General features: G+C 46.0%; 1 protein-coding gene across 1 annotated transcript in view; it reads right to left on the bottom strand.

Moving 5' to 3' along the window:
* Nucleotides 1-214: 214 nt before the first annotated feature.
* The window catches only part of LOC120049146 (membrane-associated guanylate kinase, WW and PDZ domain-containing protein 2-like), a 93,880-nt gene continuing 68,753 nt past the window's right edge, over nt 215-25,341 (bottom strand). The window contains exons 11-22 of the mRNA XM_038995378.1: nt 23,589-23,811; nt 20,205-20,246; nt 19,459-19,550; nt 18,865-19,057; nt 17,789-18,058; nt 16,991-17,176; nt 16,305-16,518; nt 13,476-13,719; nt 10,517-10,660; nt 7,816-7,954; nt 6,883-6,975; nt 215-4,271 (exon numbers count right to left, since the gene is read on the bottom strand). Coding sequence (XP_038851306.1) covers nt 3,457-4,271; nt 6,883-6,975; nt 7,816-7,954; nt 10,517-10,660; nt 13,476-13,719; nt 16,305-16,518; nt 16,991-17,176; nt 17,789-18,058; nt 18,865-19,057; nt 19,459-19,550; nt 20,205-20,246; nt 23,589-23,811 — 2,655 coding nt within the window. The 3' untranslated portion in view covers nt 215-3,456. The remainder of the gene's footprint in view (nt 4,272-6,882; nt 6,976-7,815; nt 7,955-10,516; nt 10,661-13,475; nt 13,720-16,304; nt 16,519-16,990; nt 17,177-17,788; nt 18,059-18,864; nt 19,058-19,458; nt 19,551-20,204; nt 20,247-23,588; nt 23,812-25,341) is intronic.

Here is a 25,341-nt window from a genome sequence, read left to right as displayed (position 1 = left end):
TGTTTTCACTTGGAACAAAACGGAAGCAAACAAGCCAAAATACGGAGGAACTAACCTGAACTTGTCCTATAAGAAACCTTTGTTTTTGTTGCAAAACGTTTTACTACGGTGTGCAATAATGAATACACTCCTGGGCAAGCTGTTCACCTGCCATAAGGCCATCAACGCGGTCAGACATAAATCGGTGACAGCTCGATTGAATACTTTACACCGTGTCAAGATTTTATTTGACAGCATTTCAGAATATCATACGGTAAACAAGATTTCTGCAAAAGTTAATATATCCATAGTGTTGCATTTCATAAAAATAGGTCGTTCACTTATAGTCTGGGACTATCCATAATAATACATTGAGTCATATTTATAATAGCGACACACCTGTACAAGGTCAATAACACGGCTAATAATAACACTACACAGTGATACCCTGCTGCATTAGGTAGGCTCAGGGGGTTCATGTATTGTACGTGCAGTCAGTCTTCAACACACTCACCGTTTTAGATAAACCTATCTCTTCTGATCTGTCCATAGAAAAGTACTGACATTTGCCTCAATGGGGGACTGCTCTGACGAGAAAAAGCGGCGAACTGTGCAACGAAGGAAGGACATTCTTCCTTGTCTCTAGTCTACACAGAAGTCATGATAGGCTTAGTGATGAAGGTGCAGTATACAGTCAGGACTGTCCAGACACTAGGAATGGTTGTGTGTGGAGTGAACACAGTGGCACTGTTCAAATGAATCCTTGAAGTAACCAGTGACACTTAACATGAATGAACATGTACCTGCTTTACATTATTATATATGTCTTTATTGTCATTTAACAGATGATCTTATCCGGAGCAATTAGGGTGAAGTGCCTGGCTCAAGGGCACATGGGCAGATTTTCCACTTATTCATCTCGGGATTCAAACCAGCAACCTTTCAGTTACTGGCCCAATGCTCTGAACCTCTAGGCTACCTGCTGCCTACTTATTTGAAGTAACCACTGTTCTTACAAGACGTTAGGAAAGAGAGAAGGAAGAGAGGAAGGATGCATTGTTAAAGTATTCAAACAGGCCCAGACAGTGGCTGAGCCACAGACGCCTGTCTACTCAGGGTCAGTTCCCCAGCACAATTTGTATGCCAATTCTCTGAACCACTTTGTGCTTTAAAGAAATATGTTTTCCTCTCGTAAATAGAGATTCCAATGGGCTCAGAGCATCACTAACCTCTCCCGTATTACTCCTATTCTGAAAGACTGTCTGCATTTCTTCCACCTGAGGGGGACAGCTTTGTTCTGCCAATGTCGTCCTCTCTTTGCTGGATTGTTAGCTCGACACACTGCAAATTACCACTCAAAAATCAGATGTCTGCAGAAACTAAAGGGGACACATTCGGATTGCTCCTTAATGACTTTTCTTTTATCGCCAAGAATGATTCTTGTGTCTGTCAATGATCATAATGACTAGATGATTGTAGTCTCTCCACATCTCCATGTACAGTTTTAGGCCGTCATTGAAAATAAGAATTTGTTCTTAACTGACTTGCCTAGTTAAGTAAAGGTAAAATAAATCAAATAAACAGTATACTAGTTATCAGAGTGACAGATGAATTAGCTTCTGTGAGTCCCAGGGCCAGAGAGAGGGTTTGAGAGAGTAAAAAAAAAAACTCTGCCTTAGTCATCGGATGACAAGGCGGTTCTGAGGGACGCGCGCGCGCGCGCGCGTGTGTGTGTAAACTGGTAATAGGAGAGTGCAGACAGGGCCACTGACAGAGCCTCCACTGTCTAGAGCTCCGAATTTAATTGGGGCACAATCTGGTGGAGAGGGATGTAGATATATTTTAACGTCGCTGGCTATGTAGACACTTACAGACTAAACAAATGTTGTAATGAATATCCAGACAGTTGTCAGTTGTAATGTATACATACGCGTCTTTGGGAGATAAAAGTGTTTCATGTGTTGTGTAAATGAACAGCGTTAAGTGAAGCACAGACCATTAGATACATTTAAGTGGGGAATGAGCTTGTGACAAATGGCAATGTTTCTCTCTCTCTGATCCCCGCCAGAAATACTAGTGTAGTTTCCTGCTTTCATACACTTGCCATATTTTCACCCAAACACGTCATTCTGTGTAGCTACAGCTTGATTACACCATCTGTTAGAGATGTTCTGCCTAGACGTTTCGATATCTGACGATGAGATACCAACAGAACCCCAAAAAGTTGTGGAACCGACTTCAATCTGTAAGGAAATGGAAAGATCTGCTAATGATTTCTGACCAAATAAATACTGTAAATATGGGTCTGTAAATATAGTGAACAAATTTCAACAATCAGATACAAAAACATGACTGTCCGTCATGGCACAGATGTATATGAATATTGGGACATTGGATTTGACTGTACGGTAGCAGCCTGGATTGAACCACATCAGTCTAGAGAGTGTTCTAGGTTCTTTAAGTCCATAACAGACCTTTCTGTCCGTCGGTCTCTGATCGTAAGGCACTCTGCCCCGATATCCCATGAGCCTTCACTCTCCACAGTGTCCACCAGACAAACCTCAGCAAATTGCTTTGTTCGCGAAGCACAGTGAGGGGGAAATGTATCTCCTGTGACCCAACCGTTTATGATTCAAGCACGAACAGCCCTTAGAGTCCACTGCAGTCTCGTAGAATGGGTCCACACAGACTAGAAACGCAATATCATAGGCTGGGCTGTTGAGTTATAATGGAGTGTTGAAAAACGGTGTTGTGTTCCTTCGCTCGCCTAGCTTATGAGGCGTCTCAGGACTACCATTGGCCCGACTAGGTATGCATTAGAGATGATCACGTCCCACATATTAATACTCATCATATAATAGATTTATTTCTATATCATTTGATAGATTACTTGGGATAGCTTCTTCAGTCTCGTACAGTCTCTTATTTAAGGCAAAGTCCCATTAATGCGTATACTCTTTTTCTAGTTCTGGTTTTCATTCTCTCTTTTCAAAATACACAAAAACAGGCAACCCCTCTTCAACATTCCTTTCATAAAATAGACTTCATTGTATAAAAAAACTGCAGTGTCACAGTCAACCAATCGGTGAGTGGTTCAATTTGCATGTACGTCCTAGACTGGAGTGCTGTGGGGATTTGAGCACTTCCAAATGAAGTTCCTGTATTCGGACCCCTTAACACTGCTCAAGGATCCAGTCACGCTACACACATTCTGCTTGGTTTCTTCTTGTTTTGAATTTTTAAGTGGATGCTTTCCAGTTCTTAAGGTGGTCGGTGTAAAATATCTCTCAAAATAATTTAGAGTACAATATAAATAAAAATGGTTCTCTAAAAACGCATGGAGGAACCCCCCTTTACATCTGCGGTCTAGAGGGTGGGGTGGGGGAGTGGAGGCAGGGTGAGGGGAGCCAATGAAGGGGCTAGCCAGGCTTAGTGTAGCCCGGCCTGGGGGTCTGGTAATGGGTATACTCCAAGGTGTTATCTGCTCACAGTGGACGTGCCCGAGCGCAGGGTGCTGGGCATCTTGTCAGAGCCGGGGATCTTCCAGGGCCCAGGGGACACGGTGGCCTTCCTACCCGCTGCTGTGCTGCCGCTGCTGGTGTTCTTGGTGGGGCGGCAGGGCCGGGTCTCTCCAGGGCCCCTCTCTGCCTCTCTGGGCCTGGGCTTCTCGTGCGCCGGCTCTCCCTGATGCCCGACACTAACGTCTGGGTGACTGCTGCTGCCGCTCTGAGTACCACCGCTGCCGCCGTTCCCGTTAGAGTTTGTGTATGAGGGCTTGGAGCCTTTCGTCGGGGACTGTGTGGGTTCTCTTTTCCCGTGGGATGTGCTGCTCTCCCCAGCTATCCTCTCCTTAGACCTCCCCCTGGAGGAGCTTTTGGGATCCCCTCCCCCAGGTAGCTGCTCATCCCTCCCCACCGGCCCTCCGTCTTTGGGGCAGCTCCCTCTGCAGGTGGACCTGCCACCTTCTTTCTGCTTGGCCCTCCCACTACTGCAACCACTCCCACTGGGCCGGTCCCGGTCCCTCCTCCCGTGGCCGGTCTGGTCCGGATTTTGCGGCTCGGTCGGGGCCTTCCGGGGGCTCTGGGAGCGCTCCGCCCTCCTGCTCTCTTGCACCGCCGGCTCCCGCGGGACCTCCTGCGGTGGCAGGTGAGCCAGGTCGGGGCCTGGGGGCTGCTTGGGCGGGGTCAGATGAGATGAGGGCGATGGCATGGTCAGAGTGTCTGGGGGCAGGGCTACTTCCGACAGACTTGGGGAGGCTGAAGGGCGTGCATCCCAGGGGGAGGTACTGTCTGCTGGGGCACAAACACACAGTTAGACATGGGAAAGGATAGTCTTAACAGTCAGGGGCGAATCCAACCTTCCATTTACTTAGTCATGCATGGATGTCAATGGGAGACTGAGTGAAAAGTTGACTTAAGTGGAAGGTTGCCCTATAGAGATATATCTATGAATCTATAGCTTTATCCAAACAACACACACCAAGCCAAAAAACATGCCTCTAGTCTACATGGATGACAGCATCCATATTGTAGCAATCACAACAATCATACCCAGTCTTTGTGGTATGGGCTGCAAGTGAAATATCACTTCACTCCTATAAGTCACACACTGCAAGTTCACTTTTAGACAGCATACATCTCAGTTCCCTAGCTCCCTTTAAAGCCTCAGCACTTCTAAGAAGTGGGCAGAGAAATCGAAAACAGGTTTAATGGAATGGATGATATGCTGAATCAGGCGGTGCTTCAGCCTGGCTCGGGAGAGAAAACCTGTGGGTTCGAGACTCCCCACCGGTGCTCTGGGCTGAGTAACCACGGTAGCGGCTAAACCTAGAGGGCTCTACCTTCTCCTGAGAGGCTGCTGCAGCTCACAAGGCCTGTTAGCTTCTCTCTCTGCATCGCTGAGCTAGCAATCCCAGGGTTATCATTCATTACAAACAGGCAGGCAGGGAAGTCACCAGGGAGGCTAGCACCAATCGTCTAACTAGCAGGGGGAAAGAGGGAGGATAGGCTAGGCTAGCTCCATGAGGCCTCATTACAGACTAGATGGACTCCCAGACCAGCTAGGAAGGTCTAGTGTTTGGAGAGAGCTCAGTGAGCAGGCTCACAGACGATGTAGATGCCTGTTGCGCTCTGAAACCCTGGTCTTTTCACACCAGCTCATTCCGCTACCCATCAGCCACTGCTTGGTGTATTGAAGTGATGACCTGTCTCCCGTGGAGGCTGTGTGGCCCAATAGGATTGTGGGAGGGAGTATGTGTGCTGAGCTAATGCCTGCTGTCACCTTGGATACGGCTCTGTTCGTTCTGAGGGGTGAGGGCCCTGCTGCCCAGCTAGCTGACTGGATCCGACCTTAAAACAACCTCCATACTCTAGTACTCTGTATGAGGGGACAAATGTACACATGCACTAATACATCCACACAATACACAGCATGCACACTTCCACATACTCACAAACGTCATGCACGCGCACACACACAGTATCATATTGTGTGGTAGTAAATGTGGCAACCGTCTTTTATTCAACTTCATTATTTCATCAGGATGCAGTTTTTATAAGCTTTGAATTCGGTTTCCTCCGCAAAGTACTGTATAAACTAGCTGAAAATACAGAGCCGCTTTGCAAAATGTAGTTAAATAACCCCGAAGCAGCGCATCAAACATAAATACTACATCCTCTCAGTATGCAGATAAACCTAGGCCTGTAAAACATCTACGTATCCACACAATCCCCCACATCCATGTTACAAATGGCTATTCCACTTTTATGTGACTGCTCTGCCCAGAACACACAGGTTGATAGTTGATATGAAAAGTGACGCTGGTGATTTAATATGGCGTCCTCTGGCTGACAGTGTAATGGGCTCATGGTGCGTATTTCACAGCTTTGTGTCAACCTCGGGCAGGTAATAGAAAAAACTCTTTATAGTGGAGGAAAGGGGGGAGAGAGAGAGAGAGGGAGGGAGAGAGACAGAAATAGAAAACAAAAAAATCTCTGTCATAAATGGCCGGGGAGAGTCTCCAACTGGGAGTGGTAGTCAGAAGTCGCCTAGCAACGAAGATGGAGACAGACAATACTATTTCCTGTGTTTAAAGACCCTGGTCACCTGCCAAAGCTAAGTGCTGATGACTGTATTTCACAGTGGAGGCCTTGGCTGGCTGTGGAAGAGTCATGTGCAGTGCAAGCCTCAACGCTAACTCACTACCCACAGGCCGGGAGTGTGACTCTCTGTTACAGAGGCCATGGGAGAGTCTGACACATCAGGATTTATTACCAAGTGGGCCGCTAGGTGCTGTCATTCCCTGAGGTGCAGGGGACATAAATGTCTGTTAGGGGCCTCAGCGTGCACCACGGTGGGATTTTATCACAGGAAATAGTCTGCCTATATATTTCTGACTAATCTATCTAGACGATAGTGGCTGTCAGTTTGAATCGGCATTTTGTAAAAGTTGGTTCATGGATCTTTCTAAATGTGTAAAATGTATTTATTGTGTGTACATACAGTATAATAATTCCATTGGGCTGGCTTGATGACCATGTGGACATATTCCGCATTCAAAACAGCTGGGAACTTGGAAATCTCAGACTTAAGTGTGTTCAAGACAACTGGGAACTCAGGAAAAAAACTAACGGTCAAACTCTGACATCTTTATAAAGCTCAGATTTTCCGACCTGAAGATCAGTGACGTCATGATTTGACCTCGTTCCCCCCCCCCCAGTTGTCTTGAAAGCCCCAATAGCTGGGGAACTACTGTAGGTTGATGTCACTGTGATTGAAGTGGAGAGGAGGAGCCAGTGTGTTCTGACCAGGAAGTCACAGCTGCAACCCACGGCATGGGCACACAAAACCACACCACAAACCACGATACCAAGTAGAATTAGACTGGAACATGCAGATCGTCACAAACCGTGTCTTTAGAGTGGCCCATTAGGAAGAAATAGGGGGAGCCATGCTTGTCACTTTTCATGCACATGGAGAGACTGGAAGGTACCATTCCTAAGGAAAGGGGAGTAACAACCTATACCAGTCATTAGGGTTAAACCAGACGCCTTGAAAGGAAGAGTTACACTATTGTTAGTCAAGAGAAAGACAAGTTTATCTGTGTTAAAGTATTAAGTAGAGAGAAAGACATTGCTATGGATATAGAAAATATAACTACATTAGAAGATAGGCATGCCAGACATAAGCAGAGTTATAGTTATAAAGTTGATGTTTTATAGTTTATGTTTTTTGTAATTCTTACCACCTTTTTCTACCCAATTTCGTGATTACGAAATTGTCTCATCGCGGCAACTCCCCAACAGGCTCGGGAGAGGAGAAGGTCGAGTCATGCATCCTCCGAAACATGACCCGCCAAACCGCGCTTCTTAACACCCGCTCGCTTAACCCGGAAGTCAGCCTCGCCAATGTGTCGGAGGAAACACCGTTCACCCGCAGGCGCCCGGCCCGCTAGAGCACGAAAGCCAAGTAAAGCCCCCCCCCCCCCAGCCAAACCCTCCCCCAACCCGGACAACGCTGGGCCAATTGTGCGCCACCCTATGGGACTCCCAGTCACAGTCGGTAATGACACACTGGATTGATCCCAGGCTGTAGTGTCGCCGCAACACTCCAATGCAGTGCTTTAGACTGCGGCGCCACTCGGGAGGCCCGAGTAAAGAATAATCTATAGACGTAATCATTTTAGAAATGTGTGTGACTTTTAAAATGTGATTATAGTGTTACTGGAATCAGATGAGATTAGAAGGTAAGCGGGTGGATTTGAGTGTGTTACAGCTGGATTAGCCTTGGCCTGGGGAGGGGTAAACACAGAGTTAGAGGGACAGAAGGGAAACCCACCATACTCTGGGACCTGCCCTGTGCCTCTCTTCAGGAGCAGACGCACCCGCCGGCCCCCTGACTTGATGAGCTCGATGGCCCGGGCGTGGGTCATGTCCCTGGTGGTGTCCCCATTGATCTCAATGATCTGGTCCCCTACCTGGAGAGAAGGAGAGACAACACAGTGAGAGAGAGGGAGAGCAATAATGTCGATAGATAGTGTGTGTGCATGCAGGTGTGTGTATGTGCATGAAATCCTGTTGCCATGCAGATACTGCACGGACAATAAATAGACAATAGACCACTGTGACAGTAACCTCTAAATCACCAACCCACTGAGCACCTTGTGTTATATAAACATGCGTTACATTGCGTGACAAGTTCACACCAATTCCCTGATTAGATGAACAAATTATGGAAGAGCGCTGGCACACACTGCCGCAACCACCAACGCAATTATTTCTTGGCAGGCCTCTGAGATAAGCACACACACTACGTATTAAAGCACAAAATTAATAAGGAAAATTTATTGTGGATCACAATTTATTAGGATCAATGTGTATCTATAAATCATAGTGGTGCAGAGGGATCAGAGCGGCCAGTGTAAAGCGCTAATCAGAATTAGCACTCATGAATGTGGTGTCAGTTGCCATTAATTCCTGCAGCCCGTTTTTATAATGTCATTTAGATTGAATTATGGACTCTTCCCTGCAGGGGGGCTGAGACTAAAGAGGACACACTCCTGAATACCAATGTCCTGGGCGTTGTTCATTACGTACCAAATGGAAGAAACTAGACTGAAACAGGGAGGTAGTACCTAAATCCGTCCAATAAGAAACAGTTGTTTTAGCTTTCCGTTGCAAATGAATATGACCCAGGACATTAGCAGCTGAAGACCTGGTAGTAACCTATTCATTTCACTAAGTAGACTACACCTCCCTTCCAGCACTGCAGTGAAAAGGTTGTGACCTCTCTATGACTACAACATCAAGGTCAGAAGCCAATTGTATAGGCATATCCCCTGAAGGATCTCACTAACACACTTCCTTCACTTGGGAATGGGACAAGTGTCCTCTTGACTGATAGTGTAGGAGACCACGTGCTGCGGCGCTAAATGTATAAACCAATTACTGTAACAAATGGAAAAGTCCTCAGCTAATAGTGGAAGTAATTTGAAAGCGAGAGGAGAGAGAATCTGCCCGGCAACAGAGAGAGAGAAGGGGAGTCATTAAGTGTTATTAGGCTGATCTGAGTGGAGCTGGACAGCCCGTCCATCTACACCTTCTGACAGTTAGTGAATGGATGAGGCCGGCATGAGTCATTCCCCTTTAAATGGATAGAAAGTGACTGGGTGTGGATGGGAGAATTGAACATTAAGCCAACAGCAGTGGTATGACCTCCAGGCTCCAGATGAAGCATGGTTATCCTTGGATTGTCTCTCCTCTAGATGCTATCTCGAGTCCAGCCAAGCTTACTAAGGCTGTGTCTGAAACAGCACCCTATTGCCTATATAGTGCACTTTTAACCAGAGCCTGAGCCTTGGTCGTGTAAAAAGTAGTATACTATATAGCCAGCCGGCCCATCCCAGTTCATTTCAACAGTGGTGTTAGATGATCCTCCCTTTCCCCCTCGACCATTCATCTCCCCCATGATCAGAGTTCAAACTGGGCCTGTGTGTGGCGGACTGCAGAGTTTGAGTGGGCCTTTAAAGCTGTGATTACTGAAGGATAAATCACGATACCGGAACGGGCGTTGAAGAGAGAGACGAGGACCGCTAGCTATCCCTCATCCCCAGTTGATGGGTTTGGGCCTGGGCCCGCCGAGCTGCATTTACCTCGCCGTGGCGGAGTGAGAGTAATATCCCTACGGGGCGTTTTACACACATTATCTCTGACAGGTTCATTACAGATAAGGAATGCACAGCGATGACACTATTGGCCCACACTAGGGAGATTGGGCAGAGAGAAAAGTGTGACGGGTAGGAGACGATCAAGATACTTTAGGAGATATAGAAAAACTGCAATGACAGACTTGTAATATACTCTTTGATATCGGAAAAGTAAAGTGAGATTTCTGTATTTTTTACGCCATAAAGTGGTCAGAGTCACTCTGGATGAACATAGCAGGCTACAAGAACATATACAGCTGTTGAGAGAGAGTGACTCATACTTTGACAGAGGTGATGGAAGGAAGGCGTGAACTTGGGGAAAAACTAAATGCTTGGCACGCTCTGCATCTTTTTACAAAGAGTACTACATTTGAACTTCAATTTAGAAAATAATTGTCTTCTTTTTTTTTGTTAAACCAATGGTGACTGGCAGGTAGTACCCTCTATCCCTGGAGAGAACATTACGAAACGGACAAACGTGAAAACTATTAATGGTAAAAGCAGCCACCCTTTAATTATTCATCCGAATGTTCATAGTACCTAATGTATTATTGACTAGACCTGAGAAAGGTTTCTGCTGCCAGCAAACCCACTAACCCAGCAGGTGTCAAAACATCCCAAATCCTTCACACACTCAGCCACACTGCATTAGCAGATTATTTTCTTACAGGGCTTAAAATGGAAATTTGCTGCCAAGATAATCATCAGACAATTAAAACCAGCAAACAATTATTATTAATATCCCACTAAACCAGCGTTGGGAGAGAAGCTACTGTAAGTATGTTGAGGGGAAGTGTTAGTTCAGCGCAGGATGTGACATCGTCATCAGCCTACCCTCATCCTCCCGTTGCGGATGGCGGGTCCGTCCTCGGCCAGTCGCAGGACAAACAGGTCCATCTTGTACTCTCTTCCTCCACGGATACTGAAGCCAAACCCCTTCACACTCTTCTCCAGCTCCACGGTGAAGAAGTCAAAGTCCTGGAGAAGGAGCAGGACACATTCAGACAACAGACATTAAGAACCAGGGAGGAGGGGAAGGAGCAGGACACATTCAGACAACAGACATTAAGAACCAGGGAGGAGGGGAAGGAGCAGGACACATTCAGACAACAGACATTAAGAACCAGGGAGGAGGGGAAGGAGCAGGACACATTCAGACAACAGACATTAAGAACCAGGGAGGAGGGGAAGGAGCAGGACACATTCAGACAACAGGCAGTAAGAACCAGGGAGGAGGGGAAGGAGCAGGACACATTCAGACAACAGGCAGTAAGAACCAGGGAGGAGGGGAAGGAGCAGGACACATTCAGACAACAGGCAGTAAGAACCAGGGAGGAGGGGAAGGAGTAGGACACATTCAGACAACAGGCAGTAAGAACCAGGGAGGAGGGGAAGGAGTAGGACACATTCAGACAGCAGGCAGTAAGAACCAGGGAGGAGGGGAAGGAGCAGGACACATTCAGACAACAGGCAGTAAGAACCAGGGAGGAGGGGAAGGAGTAGGACACATTCAGACAACAGACAGTAAGAACCAGGGAGGAGGGGAAGGAGTAGGACACATTCAGACAACAGGCAGTAAGAACCAGGGAGGAGGGGAAGGAGCAGGACACATTCAGACAACAGGCAGTAAGAACCAGGGAGGAGGGGAAGGAGTAGGACACATTCAGACAACAGGCAGTAAGAACCAGGGAGGAGGGGAAGGAGTAGGACACATTCAGACAACAGACAGTAAGAACCAGGGAGGAGGGGAAGGAGTAGGACACATTCAGACAACAGGCAGTAAGAACCAGGGAGGAGGGGAAGGAGCAGGACACATTCAGACAACAGACAGTAAGAACCAGGGAGGAGGGGAAGGAGTAGGACACATTCAGACAACAGGCAGTAAGAACCAGGGAGGAGGGGAAGGAGTAGGACACATTCAGACAACAGGCAGTAAGAACCAGGGAGGAGGGGAAGGAGCAGGACACATTCAGACAACAGACAGTAAGAACCAGGGAGGATGGGAAGGAGTAGGACACATTCAGACAACAGGCAGTAAGAACCAGGGAGGAGGGGAAGGAGTAGGACACATTCAGACAACAGGCAGTAAGAACCAGGGAGGAGGGGAAGGAGCAGGACACATTCAGACAACAGGCAGTAAGAACCAGGGAGGAGGGGAAGGAGCAGGACACATTCAGACAACAGGCAGTAAGAACCAGGGAGGAGGGGAAGGAGTAGGACACATTCAGACAACAGGCAGTAAGAACCAGGGAGGAGGGGAAGGAACAAGACACATTCAGACAACAGGCAGTAAGAACCAGGGAGGAGGGAAAGGAGCAGGACACATTCAGACAACAGGTAGTAAGAACCAGGGAGGAGGGGAAGGAGCAGGACACATTCAGACAACAGGCAGTAAGAACCAGGGAGGAGGGGAAAGAGTAGGACACATTCAGACAACAGGCAGTAAGAACCAGGGAGGAGGGGAAGGAGTAGGACACATTCAGACAACAGGCAGTAAGAACCAGGGAGGAGGGGAAGGAGTAGGACACATTCAGACAACAGGCAGTAAGAACCAGGGAGGAGTGGCAGTAACAGGACACATTCAGACAACAGACAGTAAGAACCAGGGAGGAGGGAAAGGAGCAGGACCCATTCAGACAACAGGCAGTAAGAACCAGGGAGGAGGGGAAGGAGTAGGACACATTCAGACAACAGGCAGTAAGAACCAGGGAGGAGGGGAAGGAACAAGACACATTCAGACAACAGGCAGTAAGAACCAGGGAGGAGGGAAAGGAGCAGGACACATTCAGACAACAGGCAGTAGGAACGAGGGAGGAGGGGAAGGAGTAGGACACATTCAGACAACAGACAGTAAGAACCAGGGAGGAAGGGAAGGAGCAGGACACATTCAGACAACAGGCAGTAAGAACCAGGGAGGAGGGGAAGGAGTAGGACACATTCAGACAACAGGCAGTAAGAACCAGGGAGGAGGGGAAGGAGCAGGACACATTCAGACAACAGACAGTAAGAACCAGGGAGGAGGGGAAGGAGTAGGACACATTCAGACAACAGGCAGTAAGAACCAGGGAGGAGGGGAAGGAGCAGGACACATTCAGACAACAGGCAGTAAGAACCAGGGAGGAGGGGAAGGAGTAGGACACATTCAGACAACAGGCAGTAAGAACCAGGGAGGAGGGGAAGGAGTAGGACACATTCAGACAACAGGCAGTAAGAACCAGGGAGGAGGGGAAGGAGCAGGACACATTCAGACAACAGACAGTAAGAACCAGGGAGGAGGGGAAGGAGTAGGACACATTCAGACAACAGACAGTAAGAACCAGGGAGGAGGGGAAGGAGTAGGACACATTCAGGATAGAATTACCACATCTTCCTCGTTAACCTCTCTACCTGAACTACTGTTTCGTCCTTGTCAATGCCCATGTATTTCAGTTGAATGTATTTCTTTTATTTGTACCTTTATTTAACTCGGCAAGTCAGTTAAGAACAAATTCTTATTTACAATGACGGCCTACACCGGCCAAACTCGGACAACGCTGGGCCAATTGTGCGCCGCCCTATGGGACTCCCAATCACGGCTGGTTGTGATACAGTCTGGATTGGAAACAGGTTGTCTGTTGTGACGCCTCTAGCACTGAGATGCAGTGCCTTAGACCGCTGCGCCACTTGGGAGCCCCATTTTGACAGCTTTACATGCTTAAAATAAAAGTAACATGTAAAGTAAAAGTACAATTTAAGTTAGCAGACATCCCAGGTCAATATTGTATTGATGAGTAAAGTATCTGACCTGGTAGACCTGTGGCATCTGTGGCTGGATCTGTCTGTAGTCGTGGGGCACAGGCATAGGGAAGTGCCTGGGGTCAGTGGACAGCTGTCTGTAGTCCATCAGAGGAGGGTGTCTGTAGTCCAGGGTGGGTGGCTGGCGGTAGTCTGCTACAGGAGGGTGTCTGTAGTCCAACGGGGGCTGTCTGTAGTCTGTGAATGGAGGCTGTCGGATGTCCGGTTTCACGTCCTGCCTCGCTTTCACCTCTGACCTGTAACTAACCAACCAATCAAGTTAAAGGAAAATTTCCCACTGGGCATAAACTGGTTGAATCAACGTTGTTACAACGTAATTTGTCAATGTATTGTGACAAGGAATCTACAAGGAAAATACATTGGATTTGAAAAATGTAATCAATGTAAACTGCTGTTTTGAGGGTGAAATTTCAACCACATAGATGAGGTTGTCATGGTAACCACATTTCAACATAGACAAACCTATGTTGAATTTGTACCTTAAAAACAGCGTCAGCTCTTCAAAACAATAGGCTGGGCAGCACCTCCTACTGGAGAATTTATATATGTACAGCTACCCTTTGGTCTCCCATCCAGGGTTGTAACCAAGCCCACCCTGCTTAGATATGATATTTATCAGTGACTATTACCATGATGCTATCTTGACAATGATTGTTTTGAGATCTCACTTAAAAACTAAATAGATTCGCTGTTGCTATCAAAGTCATTCCAAAGGGAAAGTTTCACAGATTCAATGAAATGTGACTATACTTTATCAATCATATAACGTCAATGAGACTATTTCGGCCTATATAGCATTTGCTAAGTCATCAACAGCTATTGTTTCAATTCAACCCAGAATTCAACTAAAAATAGACAATAGAATAGGCCTAGGGTTTCAAGCTCTGGTTGATTTCAAATGTAATGATATTGTCAACCCACCAAATAAAAACATTTGAAGGAAATGTAACTCTTCTGCTTGGATACTTCCACCTGTAATACTGACTTACTCTGGCTTTAATTACAGTTCGTCTCCAAATTAATATTTGATATGTTGGATTCACGTCTCCATCGCAACGAAATATGTAAGTTAACACAACAATCTAAGTTAAAGAATAGGACTAAATCAAATCCAACTTTATTTAAAGTGCATTTAAAGTTTGATATGATTTAGTCCTATTCTTTAACTTTGATTGTTATGTTGAAAATCAAACACAATTCAATGTTTGGAAATACAATAAACAATGAATAGCATATTAACTTGTTGACAAGTTTAACCAATGATATGTTGGATTCATGTCTCTAACTCAACCAAAAATACAAGTTAAAGAATGTGATTAAGCCAGTGGCTCAGATGGAACTATGCAATCAGTAGATACATCTAATTTAAATGTTGATATTTGGTTGCTTTGTCAACCAAACACAATTTAATATAGCCTAAATTAAGGCTATCGTACAAACAAATGTAACATTCAACTTTAAAATGAGTAACACATCCATGGCCACCTTGAGGTTGAGTAATTATAAAATCCTTATTATAAAGCATGCATGAATAGGTTGTCGCAGGTCTCTGGAGATCTTCACTATTGCTGTAATAATCTGTGCAGAATCTGTAACAATATTGATCTCTGAACCATGCACTTTTAATGGAATCTCAACTGCAATCCACGTCATTTGGTTCTCTATTAGATGAAACACAGTGATAACACATTCATCTGTTGTATAAATAAACTAAATATCTGGCTTTGTATTCCTATTTGAACTTTGCTGTGCTTTTAAATGGTTGAAAGCGCAGTGAGACATTTCAGTGAAAACTAAACCAAAAATCTGACATTGTTTTTCCATTGGAATTTGGTTGTGCTCTTTTCGATGGTTGAATGCACGGATAACACATTGGACATTGAACTAAGTTTTGAGTGGTCTTTTTGAGTCTTTTTGAGTGGCTGAATATACAGTATGTTGTAGTCTCATTGATCAAGTTCTCAACTAAATATTACCCAATTACCAATGTGTAAATGATGTAATGTGCCCAGTGGGTTATCATTACAAGCATTTCATATGAATGCTCCGACTTCATTCGGTTGTGAAGGTAATGCTCTCTGAATCAATTCATGTCAAATTCTAAGTTATTTACAAATACCTTGTTTGTTTCAATCAAACTACCTTTTAGGCAAGACTAGTGGTGGTAAGTGAAATATATTGTTTGAACCACATAAAAAGACACTCAGTCTTTTAAAGAGTTGGCAATAAATAAGAGTACTCAGAGATTTTGGGGAATTCTCCAGAGCAGGAGGGAAAGGACAATGACAGGGTACCTTTTGGGCCCCCTGTAAGAGCTTGATGAAATATTCAGCGTAGGTCTATAAAGAAGCTATTTAGGTTAATAATTCAGGAGTCCATAAGAGTTAAGTGATATTATACAACAAACTGGAGACAGGGAGAGAATACCTCGCTCTCACCTGTAATTCCCTTAGGAACAGTGCTTTTACCCCAGAGATTAAAAAAACAACATACTACTGTGCTGTATAAGTGAGATTTCCAAATGTGCTGTAAGCCCTAAAGATTACATTGACCCATACACATAGATGATCAACCATCTTAAACCATTTAAATACATAGGAAATGATAGAGCACTCAAATGCTGCACGTCTTAAATCAAATCAAATGTTATTGGTCACACACATATTTAGCAGATGTTATTGTGGGTTTAGCAAAATGCTTGTGTAAATTATGGCCCAATCCTGACGGACCAATATTTTGAACTGGGCTGGGTGCTATGAATTGGTGTGTGTGTTTTTAAGCAGTGTGCATCTGTGTGTGTGTGTGTGTGACCATCCGGTTGCCGTACCTGCTGTCGTGGGTGTAGATCTGGGGTGGGGGGGCTGGGGTCTGTGTGATGGGGCTCTGGTGGGTCAGGGAGCTGGGCTGGGAGACTGCAGGGCTGGGCTGAGTGACTGCAGGGCTGGGCTGGCCCACGGCGGGACTGGGCTGGGCCTGAGGACTGTGCTGCTGGGTCACTGCTGGGCTCTGCTTCTCTGAGCTAGGGGCTGACGGGCTCAGCTCTGAAACACAGACAGACAGAAGTGTCAGACACAGTGACAGATAGATACACACCACAGAATAGACTGTGCTAGACAGAGCCACATTAACATAATACACGGTGCATCTACTTCAAAGAACTGTCAGTACAATGCTCTGTGTGTAATCTACAGTAGATGCTCGTCATAACCAGAAACACCCATGAAGCATTAGAAGATGGTGACAGAAACCGACTCACTAGACAGTTCTCCCAAACAGACATATCACTTTCTGATCCACGCAAATAGTGCCTGAGCCAGAGATAGAACAACCTCCTTTAAAAAAGGATGTACAACGGTCTGTACAGTAAGACAACGTGCTGCATTTAAGATGACAAACAGTTTTAACAACAGTCCCTGAAAGTCCCCCCACATCTACAGTATACAGTTCTCTGCTGACCCCTTGGTCCCCCTATTATCTCCAGTCTACTGACCGTTGTCCCCCCGTCGCGCTCACCTTCCTGTGGTATGATCCGGAGGGTGACGCTGAGTCCGGCGTCCTTGATGAGCTTAACGATGTCGGCGTGGGGCATGTTGATGATGGACTGGCTGTTCACCGCCAGGATGCGGTCACCCACCTTCAGTTTACCACAGCGGTCCGCCGGGCTGCCGTCGATGATACGCCCAATCTTATGGGGCACGCCTGGGTTGGGAGGAGAGGAGGGGCGGAGGACAATACACACAGAGTGAGAGACACACAGATATGGTTAGTTGAGGATGGGTCTGAGTTCAGGCTAATCTTACTGGTTGGCTGCTTTCTTTCCATCTCTCCCTCTCTTCTTTCTATCTATGTTGCTCGCTCTTTTCACATTTCTCTCGCCCCCTCTCAGCTTATGTAAGACAGCTGGCTGTATGCACGACGAGTGTGGGCAGGGCACTAAAAGGCAACGCGGTGTACTGTAGCCTAGCTACCTCAGATCTGAGGGATTGATACAGTCAGGAAACCATTTGGAATTGAGATGGGTTAGATGGTTAGAGGATGAGTACATGGTTCAAAAATAGAGGTGTTACATTTTTTCTATAGTTGTGACCTCTTCCTCTCAGCAATTTCTGTCAAAATGGATTTGGTTATCTCTGCTTGGAACGACCGTATCTGCTGGACTAAAATGCACGAAAACTCAAGAGCATAATAAAATGCTAAGCCTTCCCTTTTAAGGTGAAATTGCCATAAGGAAGTACATTTGTAATGTAAACAACCCATGTACACGCAATAACACACACACACACACACTCACACACACAGAGCAGCACTCACTGATGGCGCTGGCGGTCTCGGGCCGGTTGAGCGAGCTGATGATGACGAATCCAAACCCTTCACTCTCCTTGCGGTGGATAATGACATCACTCGGTGGCTGCTGCACGCTGGAAGTCGGCTCTCCGTCTGTGGTGCTACCTGTACCCATGGCGTCAGTGGGTGGGGCTGCGTTGTTGCCAGGATACGTGACATTGGTGAAGTCGCTGCGTGGGGAGCTGTGCTGGGTGGACACAGAGCCGGGGCTGCGGCCGTTCTCTGGACACGGCTCTCCTGTGGGGGGGAACAGAGAGCTGAGTTAACCTGCTCTGCTCTCCACCACACCACACTGCAGCCCAGCACAGCAGCACAGCACTCATCAATGGACAACGACTGCCCCTGTCTGGACTGGCTATCAAATCAGAGAAAGGTCATGGTTTCTCTCACACCTCATCGGCTGTATTGTTGCATCCAAAGATCTTTTTAATCCAAAAGAAAACCTCCATTGAAGATATCTGTAGATACAATCGCTAAGAACTAAGATTCCCTCAAAACCAAGATGTCATGTTAGAGCTCATTACATCTCCTTCAGTGATCAAGGTTGAACTGAAGGTAGTGTGACCTCTGGGAGAGACAAAAGTGTTACTTTGAATCAAACGTTCGAGGGATGAAAGGCAAGACCACGGACGATACGGATGAGTCAGACAGCCTTTCATGACTGGAGACGGAAGGAGAAGAGGGAGACAGAGGAGGGGAGACGGGATCTCACCAGGGTGGCTGTGCTCTCCTCCCCAGGCACCAAAGGCAGCCGGAGCGTAAGCTGACATAAGGGAATGGGGAGATCTGAGGGGGAAGGTGTGTGTAGAGGGCTGCTACACTCATCACACAGCATGTTCTTGCAGCTCTACAATTCATGGTACAATACAACAGCCGGACTCCACATAAGGCCAGAGAAAGTAAGACTATCAGGCCTTCTTGGAGTAGGATGAATTTGACCCTAGAGGATGATCTAAGGTCAGAGTTCCGTTTTCCTCCCTAATGATTAGGATTAGGAGTTTTCAGTAAACTGATCCTAGATCTGTCCCCTCCCATCCTCTCACCTGGGCCCTGTAGCCTCCTCCTGATGGTGAGGTTGACCTGTCCATTGCGGGCGGCGCCGTGCATCAGGTCGATGACGTAGCGGTGGGGCTTCCCCGCCACCGGGATCCCATCCACGAAGATGAGCTCATCGCCTGGCCGCAGGCGCCCGTCTCTGTCCGCAGGGCTCTTCTCTATGATGGCCCCAATCAGAATCTGTTGATGGGAAAAAGACCAATCAGAACGCATGGAGAGCTAGGGGTAGGGATTAAAAAGTCGGTTGACCAATCAGAGGGCTGGATTCATAAAAGGACTACATTGAAGTGATATGTAATCATGGTCAAGTGGACAAGAAACATGCAGTGAGTAACTGTATGTGCAATTACATGTATAAGTGGTTGTTATGTTAGTGGTGCTTATGAATAGATACGTGGCTCCATGTTTGCGCTGAGTGTTACTCTACAGACAATTAATCAGTAACCATCCACAGCAGCATCACCAGTCTCTCAGTCAGTCAGGGTTCAGGGTTAGATATGTATGTAGTGGGTTAGAGAGGAGAAAATGACAGGGTTCCACGCCCATCTCATACGAGCCTTCTCACGGGTGTCCGGACTCACAGGCTGTCCCGCCTCGTCTCCCCCAAGGATGCGGAAGCCGAAGCCAGACTTCTGCCTCCTCAGGTGGACCTCCACCTCCTGGTACTCTGCCCCTGGGGTCAAGGAACAGACAACACCTGTGACACGTGTTGACCTTGGAGTGCCCTCAGTCTAATGTCTAATTTATGTGGAGCCAGAGGATTATTGATCACACATTGTGGAAGTTAACACATTAAATTAAAGGCACTGTTATTCCTGTGTTTTATATAATATTGTACAACAGCTGATGGAACTAACACTAAAAGTGTGATTTTTTAAAATCAGTGTTATTGCCTGGTAGCTTGTTAAAAATAATTTACACAGGACCCTAATCAGCAGGTTTGCATGGGCGGGAGTTTCGGCTTTCCATGGGGACATCAATACGGTATATTGGTTAATAGACCAATAACAAAGAGAGTTCCAAACTTCTCTGCCAATAACAGCTAGTTTTCAGTTTTCCCCTCCACACTCAAACCAGACAGTTCTTGCTAAATTCTTTCTTGAGAATGTTTCTTGGGCTAAAAAGCAAATTTTGACAATTTTAATGGAAATCTATTACAGTAAGGCACTTATTTGTTACCCAGAAATGATTTGAGACTGATATAAAATGACTGCATTGGGCCTTTAATGCATTGCAAATTAAATTAAATGTTTCAGAAAAAAAAGAAAATTTAGAATAATCCCTATTCCTCCCTGTGAGGAGTCTTCTTAAGGGCCACCGTACATACCAGAGTGGTCCACAGAGAAGGTGGTCCGCGGCAGGCCTGGCTCTGTGTGGGGGAGGGAGATTGAGGGAGCACCCATAAACAATAATACAACACACACACTGTCTTACAACTGTCTCACTCAGAGCAGACTACTAAAAAGACTGAGACTAGAGCAAGACAGAAAAAAACTTGCCTCAGCACATTGTCTGCACAGAGTTCCTACATCATCCATTACACTGTGGAAAAGAAGTGCTTAGGGCTTGTAATACAGCTATCTTTTTATTTACAGTATGTGTTAGGGGAGCAGAAACTCATCTGCAATCAGGCCTTTACTGGAAAGCAGAATGATTTGTGGCATAGTGATATTCATTACCCTGAAAACCCTTTCCTATGAAATGAAGTAGAGCGGGTCAAAGTGACTGTGATGAGAAATGGGCTCTATTTACAGCAGGTTTAATCACGGAGACAGTGTCCGCTGGGATACCAGAGGAATTAATTGTGGAAACAAAGATGGCGGATGACACATAAGGAGACTGACTGACACAAGTCTTACCACGGAACCCATATACAGTGTTTTAAGTTAATATTAAATAAGATTGCTGGAAAAAATACTCATCGATGTTGGCAGAAGATAAGGACAGAATGACCTTGCTGGCTAGAGGATGATTTTGGTGTATTCCAGACTGTGTTGCAGTTTACATAAAGTACACAATTCATAAATCTCCATCTATCTCCAGCTCTCTCACATGCAATGGAGTCTCTTGGTTCCCTACTAAAATAAAGGCATCTAATTACAGATGTAGGATCTTAATTTGATCACTCTTTTGTTACTGAGAATTTTCCTACACAGCAGGAAATATAAACGTGTAATAAAGCTTAAAAAGGATTCTAAAGTTTGGAAAATAAATTATCAACACCTACATTTTTCCCATGAATTATAATCTGTTTCATTTCCTGTTGCTGCATGATTATTTTCCAGCTGTAGAAAACCTTATCAACATTCAGTGGAAGCTGACTTGTCTATGGTTGTGGGGTATGGGTGCATTTTCTTCTCTAACAGCCTGTATTGGTCTCCAGGCTATATTGAGAACAGTCCTAGTTAGATAAGGTTACTGAAAAATACCAATTCCAATACCAGTTCATGACCTAGAACTCCCACACCACTGAGGGAAACAAGTAAAGTGTTCCTAAAAGTTGCCCTGTGCCTCAACCTTGTTAACCTGACTGACCAACAGTCTGCACGTGTAGCCTAGCAGCGAACAGCACTTTGGGGGCATGTTACATGAAGGGGACAGATACTTAACACTAAACTGAACACAGGACTAAAGGAGAGTAAAGGAGAGAAAGAAATGATGGAAGAGCGAGAAACAAAGAGAGAGAGAGAAGAGAGTGAGACAGAGAGAGAGGGAGAGAGAGAGAAAGAGAGAGAGAAGAGTGACAGAGGAGAGAGAGAGAGAGAGAGAGAGAGAAAGAGAGAGAAGAGTGACAGAGGAGAGAGAGAGAGAGAGAAAGATATATAGAGCGAGAGAGAGACAGACAGAGAGAGATAGAGACACACAGAGAGAGAGAAAAGGCTACAGAGAGAGGGAGAGGGAGAGAAAGGAAAGCTACAGAGAAAGATTGACCGAGACGCTGGAAGGCTTTGACGTGGAGTTCTTCCGACAGCCCTGTCCTCTTTAATAAAGGTTGTGTTGCGTAAGCGTGCACACCGCTTGTCTCTCTCCTCACCTACGACTGACTCAGGCCCACAGAGATTCTACCATAGAGAGGAGCAGAGCATTATCATGTCTACCGGCTAGAGCCTCGCATGTCAATCATGAAGCCTCTATGGTACATCAAGCTGCAGGGACTTAACAGAAACTAGCACTGTCACTAGCACTGGTCAAAAGGATGAGTGCACTTTATGTTCAGAATCATACAGTAGATATGACTACTGATGTCAAAAACCAATGGTATACTGTCGTACAACTCCTTCTACAGAGCATATCTTGGCAACCCAGTTAAAAGCTTGGTCGTACACTCAATGAACTGAAAGGAAATCCCTATGCTTGTACCCCTGACAGGATCTTTAATGGCTCAAATATAATTGTTGGCTCCTAAAGTATACAGCGGTCTAAGAAGACAGGTTGTTGGCTGAGATGTTCCTGAAAAAAAATAGCTAATTTGACTATACACTCTGGCAGAACATCGACTGGAGGCAGAGATCCGCGAGATATTCAGAGATTCCCCGAACGAAGGAGTCTAGGCCAAGTACAAATGTATCAACATCAAGTCATCTGTCAGCACTAAGATAAAAGTATAAACTCTTAAACCGTTGTCATACTCCATCATATTACAGAAATACATCTACAGACAAAACAACATAATACATCTCATTCTGCAGAACTCAGATAACCCAGACGATGTCCCTATAGGAACAGAACCCAGACTATGTCCATATAGGAACAGAACCCAGACAACCCAGACTATGTCCCTATAGGAACAGAACCCAGACAACCCAGACTATGTCCCTATAGGAACAGAACACAGACAACCCAGACTATGTTCCTATAGGAACAGAACCCAGACTATGTCCCTATAGGAACACAACCCAGACAACCCAGACTATGTCCCTATAGGAACAGAACCCAGACTATGTCCCTATAGGAACAGAACACAGACAACCCAGACTATGTCCCTATAGGAACAGAACCCAGACTATGTCCCTATAGGAACAGAACCCAGACAACCCAGACTATGTCCCTATAGGAACAGAACCCAGACTATGTCCCTATAGGAACAGAACCCAGACAACCCAGACTATGTCCCTATAGGAACAGAACCCAGACTATGTCCCTATAGGAACAGAACCCAGACAACCCAGACTATGTCCCTATAGGAACAGAACCCAGACAACCCAGACTATGTCCCTGTAGGAACAGAACCCAGACTATGTCCCTATAGGAACAGAACCCAGACAACCCAGACTATGTCCCTATAGGAACAGAACCCAGACAACCCAGACTATGTCCCTATAGGAACAGAACCCAGACAACCCAGACTATGTCCCTATAGGAACAGAACCCAGACAACCCAGACTATGTCCCTATAGGAACAGAACACAGACAACCCAGACTATGTTCCTATAGGAACAGAACCCAGACAACCCAGACTATGTCCCTATAGGAACAGAACAGGTGGAGCTGAGGCCATTGTTATATTGCACTATGGAGCCCTGACTACTGTTAGGGCTACAATGATTCATTCAGGAGATGAGGTGTGTGTGTATGTGTTTGTGTGCATCTTCATAGGTCCACCTGTTCAGAAGAACATTAACCCCTGGAACCCCAGACAGATATTATGGGGCTGTTGTTGTTGTTGATGATGTTGTTGTTGTTGTTGTACTAGTGTGTTTCCAGTACTTACGCCTACTACTCTCATAGATAGCCCTGGACTTCTCATAGAGATCATAGGGGTCGGGCCTGCTCAGATCAAAGCCCTCGGGGAGGGCAGAGTCTGGGACTGAGGCCCTGTGAAGGTGGCGGGTCAGGAAGGGGGCGTTGTGGGGGACAACGGGGGCAGACAGACTGGTCTGGGGGCTGCCCTGACCCCCTCCCTGGCCTTGGGCCGCGTCCCACTGCTCCAACACCTGTAAACACATCAAACATCAGGGCATTGGTTCAGTCTCCACCACCCCTACCCTGGTTCTCACCCGGTCCTTACTCACTGACATCCCTAAGGGATGCAAGGGGGCGCTGTCCTGGTACTCTAACAACTTCCTCTTAGACGAACCAAATGAGGTGAGAGCAGGTAGCAAGCTATTCATAGTATACAGGTGGGGACAGAGGCCTTCATGGACGTCATCGACTTCATTGACCTCTGTCATTCACTACAGCAGTCTAATATTAGTGGGAGTAGTAATGCAACAAAGCAACATGAGCACCAGCCGGCGGCGACTAATTAAAAGCAACAACAAAGATGAAGAGAGGAGAGGTGAAGAAACGTTTTAAAGGAAATAAAAGATGCCAAGGCTTATTAAAGCAGGTCCGGAAAAGCAGTGTGTTAATTATGCAGAAGGAGAGAGAGCACAGGCACACCAGTTCAGGGCTGCTGGGAGGAAGAGGGAGGCAGGCGGAGAGCATATTAAACATGTCAGTGTGCCACTGTCGTCGTAAGACGGCAAATGGCCAAAGTGGGCACACAGAGGGTACTGGCCCAGTGTAAGGTGGCTACGTCCCAAGACATTCTATGATAGAGACTGTAGTGGATGCTAGAGGGGCATGGTGATAGGAGGAGTGCAAACACATTCACCCCCCTCAGAGAATATCTTGGATGAACCTGTGTGTCTGTGTGCGTGTGCGTGTGTGTTCTGCAACTATAATGGAATGTAGATGTGGTGGATAATGTGTGGTGTCTCTATTGTGGAAAACACCATTGTGGTGACTCTAATACAATGCAGAAAAGCCAGCAGTGCTAGTGTCAAAACAGGTTTGTTTAGTCCCAATTACTCTCAGCAGCGTTGAATCCCAAACCACTCAGTGTGCGTCCAGGAGAAAAAGAGAGAAGTGGTAATTTATGCGGGCGTACAACCAAACAACGCAGCTAAATGGTTAAGTGCATAAAATATGATTTCTCTTCCCATTTGAAATAAGCACCACATTGATTATTCGAAGTGATAAAACACTATGGCTTATTTTGACAAGCTGAGCTGCTTTCTTGTGTTGTACAAATGTCAGTTGTCTTTAGAAAACAGAGTGGTGTTGATGAGATAGTGAAGATGACACATTGGTATGTTAGGATGACAGTGAGAAGAATAGTTCTCTCTAGTACCACCCGATAAAATGACTCATTTGATATCAGGAGCTGTATAAAAAGATGCTGCCAAGGCATCTAGTTCCATCGGACCAAGGCAAAATCAAAGTGTTCCTACTCTGTGTGATTCCACCCATCTTTGCTACTGATCTTCGGAATGTCTGAGTGTCTGACCGTGTAATGGCAGGGTGACAGTCAGGGGATCTTATTAAGTCTGGACCAGACTATAGCACTGTCACTTCCCCTACCTCCTCCGTCTCTCTCTCCCTCCATCTATTATACTGTATGTACTAAGTGAAGTATGAAGTATGGCAGTCTTTCCTAACTGGCCCTGAGAGGGTTAAATAAAGTTGTTGTGAATTGAATT

This window comes from Salvelinus namaycush, chromosome 6, assembly GCF_016432855.1.
Source record: "Salvelinus namaycush isolate Seneca chromosome 6, SaNama_1.0, whole genome shotgun sequence".
In the NCBI taxonomy this organism is placed as follows: Eukaryota; Metazoa; Chordata; class Actinopteri; order Salmoniformes; family Salmonidae; genus Salvelinus; species Salvelinus namaycush.
Note: the sequence above shows the minus strand (reverse complement) of the source record. Positions and strands in the feature narration are given on the sequence as shown.